We start from the raw sequence: 18,255 nt of genomic DNA, 5'->3' as shown, positions 1-18,255 counted from the left end.
TTTTATTTTCCTGCTTAAAAGGTATAGAGGTTTTTGATTTAATTCTTTGGTGAGTAAATAGCACTCTTTCAAAGCAAATTTTTCTATGTGCTAGATGATAAAATGAGAGAAAACAGCATAGATCTGGTTCATATCTTTAAGTGCAATGAAATTCCATCTGTCTTTGAACTTTATGAATGGTACATTTTAAGTCTACATATAGACCATTGCCTCTCTCTCTCCACTGAGAGCTCTTCATAGTGGCATTAGAACTGGAAACCCATTTAAATTACAATCTACAGAAACCTATTTTGTCCTTTAAGGACAGAGGTCTACTCACATTGCTCATGTGGCAAAATCTAAATGCCATACAAATGCCATACGATAGTAGATAAATTCCAAGTGACTACCAAAGAAACAGCCTTAGCTTCTGTAGAAGCTCTTAAATACCATTTATGGGTGTGCATGGATCAGAAATGAAGCGCCGATTTAAGAAAACCGCAACACATGCTGTCCCAGATGCAAATGTAGAACAAAGGTCTATGAGAACTCATTGGGTGTATATCAGTCTTTTCCAAGTTGCACTTGCACACATGGATAATTAATGCCAATAGTATCATTTGTGACCATAAGTGACATCTTGGAACGAATATAATTCTGTCCTGAAACTAACCAGGACAATTATATATTTAACCAACAAAGCTTGAGTTTATGTGGGCTTAAATAAAATGGCAGCAGAGGCACAGGTAAAATTTTATTTATGAATATGTAGACACATGACTTTGGATCCAGCCAGCCAGTGACATAAATAAACTTGAGCAAATGATTCAAGCTAGAGGATATGCATGTATATATATATTTGTGTGAGTAAGGCTTCTTGGAGCCGTGCCACAAATCTAGACACCAACCAACAGAATCGCTCCCGTCCTCTGAAATTTCCATTAAGAGTACAATGGGGGTAATTATACCGGGATGATCCAAATCGCTCTTTCCGTCTTGTGCACTCACATGCCCACCAAACATGAAATGTTCGCCTTCTCCTTTCCAATGTGATGGTTGTTGAACTTATTTTTAGTGTCATTTGATAAGCCTTTGTGCTCGCAGAGAGACATCCCACTGACCCAGCCACTGGTCATTGTCTATACCAGTTCACATCAAAGCAGGCGCGCTTTGTCAGGTTTCGAGTCGAATATCCATTTCGCATCTGAAGTACAGTATCGAAAGTGACTAGATCATTTGAGCTTTTTTCTTCAGCTGCTGCCTTCTTCCTCCCCCACAGTGTTTCCGCTCACGCTAACATAATTTGGCATCGTCGACGTGACACGATGGTGGTTTTTCTAAAAAATTATAATACATACATTTCGATGTTTTGTGGTGGTCGAACCTCCTGAAAATTTAATTTATAAACTGAGAGGAGGTCTTTTTTTCTCTACTGAATCATAACCAAGGTAGAGTGCCCCTCAACATCCAAGTAATGCGCATACAGTAATAGGTCATTCAATGTCAAAAGGCATAAAAAAGATGAGCAAAATCTTCACAGGCTGCTGCTTGCTGTTGCCTTTAATTATATTAATTAAACTTTGAAATTTTCATGCAAAGAGAGTTGCTGGCTTGTGACGCTGAAGAGCCCTTGGAGACTTGGAGGAAGGAAAAACCCTGAGCGGAAGCTTTGTGGTTACCGCTTCCTTTAAATTAAAAGCAAAACAAACTCCCGGTATGTTTACAGATATTAATGCTTTATGCACTACTAAACCCTAAACATAGAGAGTGGGGTAAATCGACCACTCCCAAGGACGAGTTCTCGAAGCACAAGTCCCTTAAACTCCACTCAAGATCTCTGGTTAGAGGCTGTCTTCCTGTGGAATAACGCTCTATTAATTTTCTTCTTTTCCTGAGTGCATAATGAAAGAAAGGTGTCTTCAAAAACTAAAGGGCAAAATCTTGCTTGCTACCAATACCTTGAGGCATCCTGTCTACATTTTGTCATGCGTGTGCACTTTCAGTGTTAGAATGACAAGATTTTCCAGTCAGAAGCTTCCCGTAAGGCACATTGTGATAGGGGACTTGGAAGGATTCTATGATCTGACATAGCTATAAGGCAATGGACTCCTGTCTTTGCTTGGCCTGGTGGGAAATTTCATACTCGCCTGTGGCGGAAAATCTTGTGATGTAAAAACGCAAGTGCCATGTTTCCATGTAAAGCACTCCTCTCTCCATTACAGATCCGTCACGGCCAGTTGTACCGTGGTCCCTGTTTCGATATCATCTTCATGCTGTTGCTTTTGCTTTTCCTCCTCTCAACATTCCAACAAACTTTCTTGTATAAACCATAGCATGTAGATTAACACAAGTCTTTATTTTCAATGTCATGAATCATGAGTTACCACTGGGTTTCATCAACTCTCATGTAGATGGCAGAACAAGTATTTAAAAATGTTTGGTGCAAGCAAAGCAGAAGGCAGAGAGGAAGAAAGCCGTTCTTCCAAAAACTTCTGAAATGCACTTATTTTTTTTTCATTTGGTTGGAAATCAGCAGTGCAAAGATGTATCTTCATACCTTCTTGGTCTTCCTGCTTTCCTTTTACTGAGACGGAACTCGGGAGAAGTTTATGCACCGGCCCTAGAAAAGAAAAAGAAGCCATTACTGAAATATTAAAGCAATTACAAAAAAGCATAAGGATACCTAGTTTTCCTACCACGATATAGTAAATGATTACGCAAGAACAGGTCAATGCTAAGATGAACCACGAAGTCATGTTTCTCCCCTTGGGTCAAAGCATGGTGGTTCATTCAGATCTTTTCCACAGCAAGTTCATCTACACAATGGGATGGTAAAATAAGAGTGGAAAAAACTCTATGTAAAATAGAACTATGTTATTGCTATTTAAAGTGCAGCATTACTATCTTAGCAATAAAAATATCAAAGCCAAACCCTATGTTTCCTTCTATAATGGATTTAAATGAAAGTACTCCTTTATGCAATCTGGTGCTTTTAAAACTGATATAAAACTGGTGCTTCTAAAATGTATACATGAGGAATGCACTTGAGAAGTAGTAAGAGGCTGAGGATCAGGAGTCAGAGAGGGAAGAGATGTCATCTCTTTGTGATTGCATTTTATAACTGGCTTTTGCAAAAGACTTAGAAAATTTGGCCTCTGTGGTTGACCATCTCTCTGTGCACAACTACACACCATCATTATGTGGCCTCTCCAAATGGTGACTATTCATTTGCATTCCACATTTTTAAAGAGACTTTGTCATTCCAACTCCTTCAGCACTTCAAGAAAGGTTACAAAGACACGTTGTTTCATATGTCATTGTAGATAATCCAAGAATTATTTGAAAACAAAGTTTTCAATTATTGATAAAGGATCTCCTCTTTCCCTCTCCTTGGTATGACCCTGCTGATACCCAGTACTGCATAAATCACATCCAGATTTCTCAATAGGCCAAAAGTTAGCATCCTGCTTTCCAATTTAGGGTAAGGATTATCTTCTTCTTGAGATTTTCCTATTTGTCCTAATATCTGCTCTCTAACTTCAGATTTTAGAACTTCTCTTTATTTCTCTCTGAATGTGAACAATAAGTTTGTTTTAAATATCCAATACATGGGAGGGGCGCCTGGGTGGCTCAGTCGTTAAGCGTCTGCCTTCAGTTCAGGTCATGATCCCAGGGTCCTGGGATCGAGCCCCGCATCGGGCTCCCTGCTCAGCGGGAAGCCTGCTTCTCTCTCTCCCACTCCCCCTGCTTGTGTTCCCTCTCTCACTGTGTCTCTCTCTGTCAAATAAATAAATAAAATCTTTAAAAATAAATAAATAAATAAATAAATAAATAAATAAATATCCAATACATGGGAATATTCAAAAGAAACAACAAATACTGTTGGAGAAGAAAGCCTGGAACACCAAAAAGGGTTTTGGTCCATTTTTCTGTCAAAAATGTCTGCTCTATAAATTTAGGTATTTCAGAAATTAATGAAGAGAAAAGCAAAAAAGCAAACTGGTTTCCACTAACTTTCGCCTAAAAGGCAGAGACATTCACCAAATTATACATCCTCTAAATAATTTGGAGGCAACATTATTACAACTGTCAATTTTATTACTTACTTTGTACCTGATGTCTACAAATAATATCTGTGCAAAAGGGAGTGTGAGAAAAGCATAGAGAAGGCCATCTGAGAATGAGGTCAAAATCCTTGGTAATGCAATGGTCATAGGTCATGCACTCAGACTATATTTTTGTATTGTCTAGAACCTTCAAACAAGATCTTTAGAATGAATACTAAGTGAAAAAATGCTCTTCTCCAGATTAGCTAAGTATGACACCAAAAGCCATGGAAACATTAAAAATGTCATTTTCATGACATATCCCTTCTTTCAACATTTTTTTCAAGGGAGACAGGTAGGAAAAATTACATAATTAATAAATATTTGAGCAAAGCAATAAAACAGTGCTTCTAAGCCACAATAGTGTAACTATATATGCAATAAGAAATAGATCTGAACTATGCCTATGAAAACAGTAATGAACATTAAAAATATGATCTTCTGGAGTCTTTCGAGAATCCAACAAATACATGAATAATTATATTATGGCAGCAAAGATATGAATTAATGACATCTTTTTCTTGTGTATTTATGGACCAAAAAAGTAAAAGTTTTCTCTCTTCTGCATAATTTTGAAAAGAAGTTATCATGAATCTCTACTTTTACTTGAGTGCGATCACTAATTAACTAGATGTAGATATAGGGCTCCTTCTCTGACCACTTTTGTTCTACACACCAGATTAATCTTAGTGACTCGGATTCACCTACTTTAAGCAACTGGATAGTTTAAAAAAATGAGATTCATAGTTCACCTAAATTCTTAAAATCACTTCAATGCCTAAATTATGCCAGACATAATTATTTTTCATTTCATTTGATATGGTTTAATTATAGACATAGAAACTCAAATGAAGAAAACCCTATTGATTTTGACTCTGAGGTCCTCACCTCCACTCTTCCAAACTTTGGGATTAAGGACTGATCATCAGCTGTCAAACGTATACTGAGGCAAGTACTAAAAACACCTGTTAAACGCACACACACTCCTGTGTTTTAACACACACCCATTAACAAAATAAATAAATAAATACCTTTTCCCCTCCTAATCAAGGACTCGGTGTTTCCCACTTTTTGTCAAGTGCTGATAATGTGGGGGTGTATTTTTATTTTACAGAAATCTAAAAGATGGTAACTTGGAGGAGTTATGTTCAAGAGTTACTTTCTCTGTTAAGCATTACCCTGTTCTCCCAGTCACAGGGCTCTTCCCCTCAAAGTTCCCATAGCATCTCCACTACAGCCAAAGCACATTATGCCATAATTGTCTGCCTGAATATCTAAAGAAAGATAACAGTGATTAAGTCTAAGGGTTCAAACGCCCTAGTTATGGGTTGCAGCTCTGCCACTTGTTAACTGTGTGATGATAGGCAACTCATTTCACTGCGGTGTGTCTCAGTTTCCTCATCAGGAATAAAACTTCGACCTATTCTTAGGACTGCTATAAAGATTGAATCTATTAATATGCAGAGAGCACTTTGTACACTACCTGGCACTTAGTAAACTCTCAATAAAAAATAGGTACTTATTATCCATACCCCCTCTGTGTCATTGCAGTGCCTAACATAGAGCACACTCATAATAAATACTTAGAAACAAATGAAGAGATGGATGATAAACATATAAATGAATGAAGACATAATGACTAGACCTCAAAAACAGGAAGACAGAATAAGTATAAATTTGAAAGTGAAAAAGGATTACAAAGGAGAAAAATACAGCCGTGGAAAAGGAGAAAAGAAAATATAGAGAAACTGGAAGAGGGTAGCCCTAAAGAGGAAAAGATAAAAATTGAATAATTAAGAAAAAAAGAAACTAGTGGCCAGAAGGGAATTTTTATTCAGTATTCCATCAGGGATCTTATTCCCAGAGGAATCTGTCAACTACTCACTCTTGAGGTCACTCCCAGCAACGAACTGTGCCAAAGTGTTTCAGCATTCCATGTTCCCATAGATCAATTTGCTTACTTGTCTCTGAGTTGTATTTATTTAACGTCCTGGGTGAGCCCATCTGAATGCAATTCTACTCAAGACTGTATGGGTATGACACAAGCCAGTGATCAAAATATCTTATAATCCACAGTTAGCATTTTCATTCTTACGATATACAACTCAGGGAGTTTCCATGAAATGCCTGGTCAAGCACTTGTTCAGGTCACAAACAACCTAATTTTTTAAAATGTGTGTGTGCATGTGTGTCTGTGTGTCTGTGTGTGTATGCATACGCATACACACGCACACACAGCCTATCTCAAGTGCTATGCAGACTGGGATTGATTTAAATAAGAATATAGAGAAGCTCTTCCATTTTCATACCACATCAATCTTTCTAACCATACCCCTGGTATCTAGAGCATATATTTCTCCATTCAACCAATAATGTAGAGTATTTATACCTCAGGCACTAATTGTGATAACTTTGGAATTCTTTCCCTCCAGATCAGTTGGCAAAACTATCTTCAAGAGGGAAGTTCTAAGTGAAATACTAGCCATCTCTCTAGGTCAGGTTTTTTTCATACTGAAGTCCACGAAGACTGTGGGTTCTACAAGGTGCCTCGGGGGTTACTATGGCTGGCGTGGTGCACAGGAAGGGAATGAGCAGGCACAATGCAAGCCTCTCAATCCTCATTTGGCTCAAATAACTCCACCCTCACCTACCTTTAAAACTGTAATTCACTATAAGATTTTGTTTATGTTTGTATTAAAAATGTATTTTGATAATTATTATTCAAGATTTTATGTCTATGTTAAGCCAGGTCACCAGTAAACAATTTATATACCTGGACTTGGTTTCTTTACTTTTCTTTAGAAAGGCCTTCCTAGATCTAGATCTCTGACACCATTCCCTCAACTTTTGGTCACATTAAGAGCCCAAATGACTCGTGGTCATATAAAGAGAATTTTATATTTTGGAAAATTGCTACTGAGGACACAGATATTAAGGGATCAATTATTGAAATTCAGAGCTAGCTAGAAAAAAGCTTCTGGTAAGTTTATGTGCTTCCTTTATATTATATAATGGCAACCATGATTCAGCCTTTCTCTTTGTGAGTTGGCTTTCAAAAAGCTCAGGCACATGATGTTCTAGAAGTTATTACCACCCTTAATGTATGGTATCTTGATTTGTATCTTGACTTTTGCCCATAATTCTTTATTTTTATTCTGAAGTTTTATGGTAGGTTTTTTCTCAAGACTTCTTTAGAAGTAGACAAGCTATAAGTAAATGTAAACTAATACATATTTCTTTCTTAAATCTCAACTTTCTTATTCATGAAGACTCCATATTGAGCTAAACCTTCAAAACCCTCCAACAAATGAATTACCTCAACTTCTATCTTATACGAAAAGATAATATCATGTCTACTTCCCTTTTTTGTTGCCTTTTCTTATTCTGGTGGGACTTAATGAAGTACTCTGCAGATAGCTGATGTCAAATGATGATTAATTTGAACTTAATCTGAGTTAACTTAGATAATTAATATGAACTTGAAGTTTATACATGCAAGCATATTAAAACTATATTCTTCATAAAATCCCAAAAGTTCTCCTATAAGAATAAATACCCTAGGTCTAATGACTGAAAGCTTCACTTTGTTTTCTTTGGCTTCTAAAAAAATAAGCATAATATGACTCATTCTTTATAAACTTGAAATGTATTAACGTATCAATTCATCTCTTAGAGTAGAGCTCTGTGCAGAAGCTTTACTCCATTACCCACTTTCCCTCAGCCTAAGAAGGAACAAAATGTATCAAGGATAAATCACAAATAAAACTTTGGTCATAACAAAGTCTAAATTCACAATTAGAATTTGTCAGCTTTAACTTCACTTAAGTAATTTTTCAGGCATTTAACAAGTATCTAAGAAGTTCATTGACATTTCTCCAGAAATCCTTGTTGGCAATACCTTCTCTTGGGTCTCATCATACATAGAAGTAGGAAATTGATATCCAAAATAAAATTGTCCAGTGCTGTTACTGCTCTAACGAGATGAAAACAAGGTAACAGTAGAAACTGACATATTTGCTGTTGGTTAAGTATGTAGACCCCAACTCTGTTACAGTCTTTGAAAACTGATTTCATCCATTCATTTTCATTGTAGCCAGTAATAGTAGTGTTAGCCAGAGCAAGTGCCATGTTTCCCATCTCTTGAGCATTAAAATTCTGTGGGCATTAAGGCTTGTGAACTCCTTTACTAGCTATCTGCACAGGATATATTTCACTGCTATAACTGTTATAGTGTTATGCTCACCTCATAAATATACACTGACAAGCTGAGGCATACAACTGCACTTTAGTTTAGACTTTTCAAACACAGATAGCTGATTTATTTATATATCCACTTCTAAAAAGAATTTACTAAACCTTCATGCTCTGTGCAACTGTAAACAGTGATTCAAATTTAAATTTGTATAGAAAGCACAGATACATATAGAAATAGACACAAAACAATTCAAGAGGTCCGGGAAATCATGATTATCAGGAAAGAATGCCGAGTTGAGGACACAACAGGCTCTTTGGGTGGAGATTTTCTGCAGCAACTGAAGGTACAAGACTGAAGAGAGGGCACATACTATCATCTTTCTCTCTTTCTCATATATATGTGACAGAGATCTATCTATATATGAGATATATATAGAGAGAGAGCAATTTATATATAAACACATACAATTCTATATATACATATATAGAATATATATAGAATATGAGATAATCTGTATATTCTCTGCTCAAAATAAAAGTGCAAGATTTTGAGCTGAAATATAAATTCCACATACTCTTGCAATGGAAGCTCGACCTATAAAAGCCCCATTTTACGGCAGAGACCACACACCATATGGATATTCAGTAGATGTCATGAAGTGAAGTGCTGAGTTTGCTTGACAAAATTACTTTCAAATGGTTTTTTTCCCCTTTTCATTCTATTATGGCACCTGCAAAATTTTAGTGACTCTACACATACTGTTAACATTTACTTTGTAAATATTCAGGTTGGTCTCCCAGTTTTTCTTGAGATTCAGGCATACAGTTTAAGTTAATAAAATATCTAATCCACAGCTCATAATAAGATATGAAATTGACCCTTCAAAGTTATTGCTTATAAGATATATATATATATATATATATATATAATTTTGACAGTTTTCCAAAAACATTGCTGGCAATACCTTCTTGGGCCTCATGATACATTGTAATGGGAAGTAGATGCCCAAAAGAATTATATATGTAAAATCAGAATTCCATGTATTCTTTTAGTTGGGTACCTCATAAGTAATGTAGGAATAATTTTCCACTTTATAATCTCAATTAGAGTACTAATTGTATCTTAGGTCTTAAACCAACAGTAAAAAAAAATAAAATTAAAAATTAAAAATATAACTTAAAGCTATAGAAAAACAGTATAGAAATTCTGTACATGCACAGTGTAACATTATGGGTATGTAACAAAAGACTGAAAACGATCCAAATAGCCATCAGTAATGGACAAGATGAATAAACTATAAAATACAGATAGAGAATTGAATATTATAAATCATATACAGCTGTTAAAAAGAATGAGGGAGATCTCTATATACTATTGTGGAATAATGGCCAGGATTTATTAATGGAAAAAAAAAAACCAAGCTGCATATAGTATATATATTATGCTATATTTTATGTTACAAAGAAGAAAAATACACTAGAATTGATACATACTTATATTTTCAAATGGAAATAAAAAGCCAATATTTGCCTTGAAAATAAAAACAGTTACTGATAGGTGGAAGGGAGACCCAGGGTGGAGTGGATAAGGATGTAAATGAGATCTTTTAATAGATCTTGTTATATGCTATCAAATGCAATCATAAATATTTTACATCTTCAAAAAAATATTTAATAGAAAAGAAATCCCTACGAACTAAAATAGCCTTCACTAAGAGCAAGTAAGAATGCTGCCAAAAACTGAGGATATGGCAGGAAAGCTGAGAGAGATCCCTCCATAGTACATGAGGTTTTCCCTGAGAACACGGAAGTAGTCAATTGAAAGCTGGGAGAAAGTCAGGATGGAAGAGAAATATTTCCCTCTCCAAAGGGATCTTCCCCAAGGGAAAGGAAACAGCTCACTAAAGGTCTGGGGACTGAGAGGACTGAGAAAAATAACCCTGAGGGACCCAGGGCCTTTTAAAATGATAAGGCAGCAGCCGGCTGAAACCTGGGAACATGAGAACTGAGGAAAATCCCTCCAAGGTTAATGAGGCCTTCTGAGAGTGCAAGACATTGGCCAGTCAAAGGCTGTAGGCAGGAATCAATATGGAAGCTGGTCTCTCAAGCTATAGAAAGTGGTGGAGGGTGTGAGTGAGGGGATGGGATACCAGCAGCTGGAGAGCAAAGACAACTCCCCTGCAACCAAAAAAGCTCACAGGTGGGCTATAAAGCAGAGAGAGAGAGAGAGGAAGAGAGCTCTGATGAAATGAAATCCCTGACCCTACCCTCAAAAATTTTTAAGCCAACAGCGAACTAAAAATAACTAAGAAGGCAACAAACTGTGATCCAGCTCAGCTACAGATTAGCAACACGACAGAGGAAGTGATATATATGTTTCTAGAGGTAAATATTATCTAGTCTATTTTTATTTATAATGACCAGCATAAAATAACAAATTGTGGTACACACCAGAAGCAGGAAATTATGGCCCATAATCAATGGAAAACACAGTCAATATGGGCAAATCTGCAGTTAATAGATACAAACCTTAAAATAACTATGATAAAAATATTAAAAAGTCTAGTGAAAAAGATAGGTAGCATGTATAAAAATACGGTAAATTTCAGCAGAAACTATAAATAAGAATGAAATGGAAAAGCTAGAGAGGAAAATGTAATATCAGAATAATGTTTTTTGGGTCGCCTGGGTGGCACAGTCAGTTGAGTATGTGACTCTTGATTTTGGCTCACGTCATGATCTCAGTGTCATGAGATCAAGCCCCACATCAGGCTCCATGCTCAGCACAGAGTCTGCTTGAGGTTTTATATCCCTCTCCCTCTGCCCGCCCCCTACCCCCACTGTGTGCACGTGCTCTCTCTCTCAAATAAATAAATCTTTAAAAAAAAAAGAATAATGTTTTTGATACATATAAAAATAGACATATAGCAGAAGAGAAGCTCACTGAACTTGAAGGTAGGGGAATAGGAATTGTTCAAATTTAAAAAAAAGAAAAAAAATAACTAAAGAGAATGTGAGACTAGTGGGACTATATCTAATGGGTTAATGAATAATGGGTGTCCTAGAAGTAAAGGAGAAATAATGGAGAAGAAAAAGTTGAAAAAATAATGGCTGAGAACTTCCTAGAATTGATGAAAGGCATAAACCTACAGATCACTGAAACTTAGTGACCCTCAAGCAGGATAAATACACACAAAAAATATCAGGGAATATACAGTAAAAGGTATTAAAACCAAAGAATATCATAAAAACATACCTCTCTGTCCCTCATCACCTTCCCCCAGACATTATATAGAGAGAAAACACTCCTAAGCAGGACAGCCAACTTTCTATCAGCAACAGTGGATGACACAAGACAATGAACTCCCCCCAAAATGCTAAATGGGGCTGAGAAAGGGAAGTCAACCTAAATTTCCATATTCAGCGAAAATACCCTTCAAGAATGTAGGCAAATAATTCGCAACAATGTGGATGGAGCTAGAGTGTATTATGCTAAGTGAAATAAGACAGTCAGAGAAAGACAAATACCATATGATTTCACTCATATGTGGAATTTAAGAAACAAAACAGATAAACATAAGGGGTGGGGGGAGAGAGAGCAAACCATAAGAGACTCTTAACTATAGAGTTAAGATGATGGAGGGGAGGTGGGCAGGGGATGGGCTAAATGGGTGATAAGTATTAAGGAGGGCACTTTCTGTGATGAGGACTGGGTGTTATATATAAGTGATGAATCACTAAATTCTACACTTGAAACCAATATTACCATATGTGTTAACTAGAATTTTTTTTAAAAAATTGAAATCTAAAAAAAGAAAGAAAATGTAGGCAAAATAGAAACATTTTAAGATAAACAAAACCTGACATAATTTACCTGCAATAGACTTCAACAATAACAAGTGCTAAAGTTCTTGAAATGAAAAGATAAGACATTAGATGGAAGCCTAGAGTTGCAGGAGGAAATAAAGAGAAAAAGAGGAGTAAATATGTAAATAAATGAGAAATACAAATATATAAAAGAAAGTTTCTTTATGACACTACTGATTACTTGAAACAAAAATACCATATTATGGAATTCCTAACATATGTAGAATTAAAATATATGACAACAAAAGCACATAGAGTTAGAGGAGGAAATGGGGATTAGGCCACTGTAATGTTTATATATTTTTCTTAAACTACTATATTATTTGATAGTAAATTGTGAAAAGTTCTAAAAGCATATTGTTATTTCTAGAGCAACCACAAAAAAATTGCACAAAAATATAGCTAAGAAAGAGAGGACAAGAAATGGATTACAAAAAATTACTATGTTAACCCAAAAGAGAGCAGAGAAGGAAAAACAGAATAAGGAATGGACAGAACAGGGGCGCCTGGGTGGCTCAGTCATTGAGCGTCTGCCTTTGGCTCAGGTCACAATCCCAGGGTCTTGGGATTGAGCCCGGCATCGGGCTCCCTGCTCAGCGGGAAGCCTGTTTCACCCTCTCCCACTCCCCCTGCTTGTGTTCCCTCTCTCACTGTGTCTCTCTCTGTCAAATAAAAAATAAATAATCTTCAAAAAAAAAGAATGGACAGAACAAATAGAAATGAAATATAGAGATGTAAGAACTGGAAACAAACTGAAACAAATGAATTGGATACATAACTACACACAGAAAAAAATTATTTCAAGTGACTAAAACAGTATTTTGCCTGTAAATCAATAACAGAATATAATCCAAGGATAAATAGAGCAGCAAAGAAATGTTTTGTTTCATTCATCAATCTTAATTTTACTAATACTATTTTATTATTAATTTGTAGCTATGTATACAATAGGTTAGAGCAGTAAGTAAGTACTTTGGTATTGTTAAGGCCAACTTAAGAGAAAGGTGATACAAGTATAAATTTTAAAATATTCAGTAAAATCTTTTAATGTTAAATTGAAAATACACCATAAACTCATGATTTTTTCAAAACTATTTAATTTTCTAGCTTTATGTACTGAAATGCTTAGAAGCAATGACAGCCCAACAACAATTAGCACCCCTAATATCCAAAATGTGTTCTCTAAATACCATTATCTACTAAAAACATCTAGAGTCCTTTAGAGTTGGATAGGTTATTCCAGTTTTAAAACAGAAAATGCAAAAGATGATTCTGGGACATTTTATGCCAAAATAAAATAAATTTATGAAACACTAACGTGGGCCATGTCAAAAATATATAGTAATCAATATGATGGATCAGGCTTTTACCACCTGCTTTCTCTGATCTATCTTGGCATACCTAATAGTAGAACAATTGATGCAGTGCATTATAAAGTGCACAGCACCACTTAGGAATAATCCATGCCAAAAAAAAAAAAATGCAAATCTGAATCAGAGTAAGGGGGTACAAAGTATCAGTATATATGAGTGTGTGTTGGGAACCAGGGCTGGAGGAGTTCTAATTGTATAAAAAGTGTTCAAGGTAGCTCTTGAGCAGAGATTCAAAGGAAGTCAATGCAATTGGGACTACCTGGGGAAGAATAACCCTGTTAGAGAAACCAAGTGCAAAGACCCTGGGATGAAAGCATCTTTGGCCTATCTATAGGAAAGTAACTGAATGTGGCAGAAACAGATTGAACAATGGAGAAAGTGGATGATGAGGTCACAAAGGAAGCAGAGACCCTATCATGCAAAGCCCTGTAGGGGTAACCGCTACAAATCCTCCTTTTAAAAAGCAGTTACTGGAGCACCTGGGTGGCTCTGTCGGTTAAGCATCAGCCTTCGGCTCAGGTCATGATCCCAGGGTCCAGGGATCGAGTCCCGCTTCCGGCTCCCTGCTCAGCAGGGAGTCTGCTTCTCCCTCTACCCCTCCCCCCTGCTCATGATCTCCCTCTCCCTCTCTCTCAAATAAATAAATAAAATCTTAAAAAAAATAAAAAAACAAAAAGCAAAGCTACTAATTATACAAAGTTAACATCTGGATCCCTCTCATCTCTTTTACAGTAGATTGAGTTAAACTGTTAAATGAGTTACTTTTCAAACTTCTTAAGATTCACATGTGCCAAAATATTCTCCTTCCTTTCTTCCTTCTCTCCCTCCTTCTCTTACACACACACACACATACACACACACACACACACACTCAACAGACAATATCAAAATAAAGAACTCAAATTCCCATCATTATATCAAATAATGGCTAATTGAAAATTCAATCCATATTTGAATTATGCATTTAGGAAAATGTTAAAAAAATCCAAATGGAAGCCATATTACATCACTACTGTTTAATTAGGTGAGAAATAGAATAAATTAATTTATTCAGTGTGGAAGAATGCTGCATGAAAATACTAATTTTCATTAGAGTATTTCTAGACTTAAAATTTTATGTTAATATCACAGAGCAAAACTTTTACAAGCAATTCATGTAATTTTTCCTAGGAAACTAGGCATTGAAAATTCATTTGTCTTATCAAACTGCTTTTGGCACATTTAAGAGAAATCCTGAATACTTACATATACATCATTAGCACTGAAAAATACTCATTGAGAGATTTTCCTAATGTATATGACCCTAGAGATGCAGTGATGTATCTCTAGCTAAGTTTCTAAGAATTAAATCCTCACTTTTGTGACCCTGAAACAGTATATGTTGTCTCACTCAAAAAATAATAATAAAAATATGTTGATGATTTCAACCTGCATTTGAATCACACAGATTTGTATTAGCTTTCTTAAAAGAATTAAGAGAATTCCCAGTTCTTTGGGTCATTTGTCAGCTAAATTCCCAGCTAATTTGAAACTAAGGATTTTTCAAAGAAAACTTTAAGTTTTTAAATTGATAGTATATGGATAATATCAATTAAAGATACTTTATAGAAATGTACAGCTTTCAAATCTTCATTGTAAAGGACAATTACAGATTACTTTCTAGAAGATTATAAATAAAAAATTTTTATGAAAAAATCCACCTATCAGCTTAGCTGGAAAATTAGTTACTGGAATATTGTTTTCTTTTAGCATGGCAAGTATTTAGTGAACTCATTCCGCGCATTCAGTCCTAATAGAAGACATATGTATGTATTCAATTTTTGAGCAACAAATTTATGCTTTACTTATTTTTTGTCACATGTTGGAAAAACAATTGCAAACAATTGAAGTCATTTTTATATCTAATGAGCAGACATCCCAAATCCCCAAAGTCAGGATTTAATTTTGCTTATTTATTAGAGACTAATATTTAGATACGAAATGATATATGCTTTTCTATAATAAGTAATGTGGATTAAAATTCTTCACATTATACCTCTACATTCCAGACTGCTAGCACAGCAGCCAAATGACTACATTGATTACCATAGAGAACAAAACTTCAAGCAGCACCTTAAATTGTATATACTAAAATTAGGCTGATAACAGCATGAAGTCTATCCCTCTTTTATGTGCAGACAGTTTTCAAATATAGCCAAAGGGATTTATACTGTAAAGATAGATACCACTGTGACCCAGATGTCATTTCACTGATAGGTGAGAATACAATGGCATTTAATGGGAATCCCTTGCTCACAGTTTGAAAAGAAACTAAACATGCATTAATTTTGCCCCTTAATCAATACAGGCATTGTTTGTCTAAATAACATATCAACTAACAAGACTGACTCTTAAAATAATTGTGGAAATATTAAACCATCTCTAGAGATATAATTACTCCAACATAATTTCCCCAAACAGAAAGAATAAACTTTCAAAGTTTAAACATTTATACACATAAAAGCATACAGATGCATTCAAGTAAGAAAATAAACATGATTTGATGTAATAGTGTTTCCAACTACTAATAACTTACTCGTGTTTAATAAGGTTCTTCTACATACAAAGAACAGTTTGCTTCTTGGTCCACAGAACTCAAAAAAGCGGAAGATATGTACACTGAAGAGCCAAATAACAAAAAGTGATTGATTTTGATTATTTAATCTCCATTTGACTGTCTATATGTAATTACTCAACATAAATCCCAGAACTAGAAACTGGAGTATAGGTCTATCTACAAGTATTGGATTTAGTATTTGTGCAAAACAGATGATAGATGATAGAATGACAGATAGATGATAGATAATAGATGAATAGATAGATAGATGAATAGATAGGAAGAGATATAGATATACTGAGGTGAATATACAGTCAATGTTCAGTTAGCTTAGAAAAACAAATTCTGATTGTCTAAGCCAAAATGATTTTCTAAGCCAAAATAATATCATTAGCCCAATGTTTTACCCTACTGCAAAAAAAACAGAGACTCTGGATGATAGCAGAGTTTGTTCAGCATTATAACAGCCCTCCTAATTTATTTTTAACAAACAAATCTAAGTATTTGTTTAAGTTTCATCTTCTTTCCTAGACCCCAAGCTCCATGATGTTTTTCCCCACCATTTTGCAAATGCCTAACACAGTGTTCACCCTACAGTTTAAGTGCTTAACAGTATTTGCTGAGTTCATAGCTACTGGGTTTGAAATATTAAATTTGATCTATGCAGCTAATATCTCTCTGAAATATATAATTGACATCTATATCCATGTGAATATTGAGATAGTTCAATCTAACAACAGAATGATTAGCAAGGTATAAAGTAAAATACAATGGCTCACTTGTCTAAACATAGAAACACAAAACTATAAAACTGTACTTCAGTTTTTGCTAGCTGACTTGTAATTAAGCAATAGTGACCATCATTCCATGGACAAAAGTCTTCCTGGCTTATTTTGAGACATGAATATTGAAGCCATCCTAGATCTCCCATTTCCTATATGCCAACCCAATGGCTAGGCATAATAGGGAGATGGCTGAACTGCAGGATAGAATTGTTCTAAGCTGGGAAACAAGGAGGCATCAGAGAGGAACTGAACTTGATGTCAGTTTTAAATGGAGAGCAGATGGTAGAAAGTGAGGTCTGTTTCATGCTTGAAACCACCAACAGAGAAGAGAGAGATTAAAAGCATGTATAAGTCCATTATGGTTCTTAGATCTAAATCATCACATGTTTTGACAAGCAGGACGTGGTCATTTTGAGCAGCCTAGCCACATGTAAACATATCATGAAGTAGTAAAACATTATATTAGTGCCCAGTTAATTAACTGATTTCCTGGGCATTTATTTTCCTTTATCCCTCAGTTATCCCATCAAAGAAATCAATATTTGAAGAAACATGATGTTTCTTCACACAAGTGGCATACTACTTGCTATCTCTACACGTGTTAATAAAATTCCAGAGACTAAGTTATGCATCAGCGAGGGATTATTCTACATTTATTAGTCATTAACATCATTGAATTTGAAAGCAATATAGCACAATTTATGCTGATTTTTCCAAAACATATATTTCTAAAACACTCTCAACATTGGTGGCATTTGCTGACAAATGTGAAAGCTTAGGATTTAATTAGTACCAGGCTCTTTATCAACAAGTAAAGATTTGGGCTTAAAAAGACTGAAAACATTCTTTAAAAGAGTAAATACATCTTGATCAATCAATTGCCATTAATACATCTTATTTAAAGTGAATGAGAATGTCTTTAATCTGCAATGCACTGTTGGAGTTGCTCTTCCTTTGGTGAGAAGGTACTAGAAAATTATTAATTCTGGGGCAGGACTGGAGCACAGAACATTCTTCAGAGTGAGGAAACATGAAAGGAAAAGGCGAGAAACTGTCTCTTGCAACTGCAAAACCTCTAGTGTTCATAAAACTTGCTTTCTTTAAAGTCAGCCTCTGGTACACTTTTTTAAATATGACAATGAAAATTCACTTTCAAGACCTTGCCACTTTAAAGTACCTCTTTATCTGAAACAAAAGAGAGGTAGTCCTGCATCAGTATAATGCCATAATAAGAGTTGCACCAAGCTGTCATACTTTAACCTGGCATCCCGTCATCCCGGATAGAAGGGCTATGTGAGATGACAATGTAATGTGTTGCTTCAATGGCATCCCTGAGAAAAATCCAACTGCAGCAG

The 18,255-nt window shown here is 35.4% G+C and overlaps 1 protein-coding gene across 1 annotated transcript in view; it reads right to left on the bottom strand.

Annotated features, from left to right (window-relative positions):
- Positions 1-720: 720 nt before the first annotated feature.
- Positions 721-18,255, bottom strand: part of ANTXR2 (ANTXR cell adhesion molecule 2) — a 147,983-nt gene continuing 130,448 nt past the window's right edge. The window contains exon 17 of the mRNA XM_021702234.1: positions 721-2,599. Within this exon, the coding sequence (XP_021557909.1) occupies positions 2,561-2,599 (39 nt within the window). The 3' untranslated portion in view covers positions 721-2,560. The remainder of the gene's footprint in view (positions 2,600-18,255) is intronic.

This window comes from Neomonachus schauinslandi, chromosome 2 (assembly GCF_002201575.2).
Source record: "Neomonachus schauinslandi chromosome 2, ASM220157v2, whole genome shotgun sequence".
Classification (NCBI taxonomy): Eukaryota; Metazoa; Chordata; class Mammalia; order Carnivora; family Phocidae; genus Neomonachus; species Neomonachus schauinslandi.
This window is presented reverse-complemented; position numbering and strand designations above follow the sequence as displayed.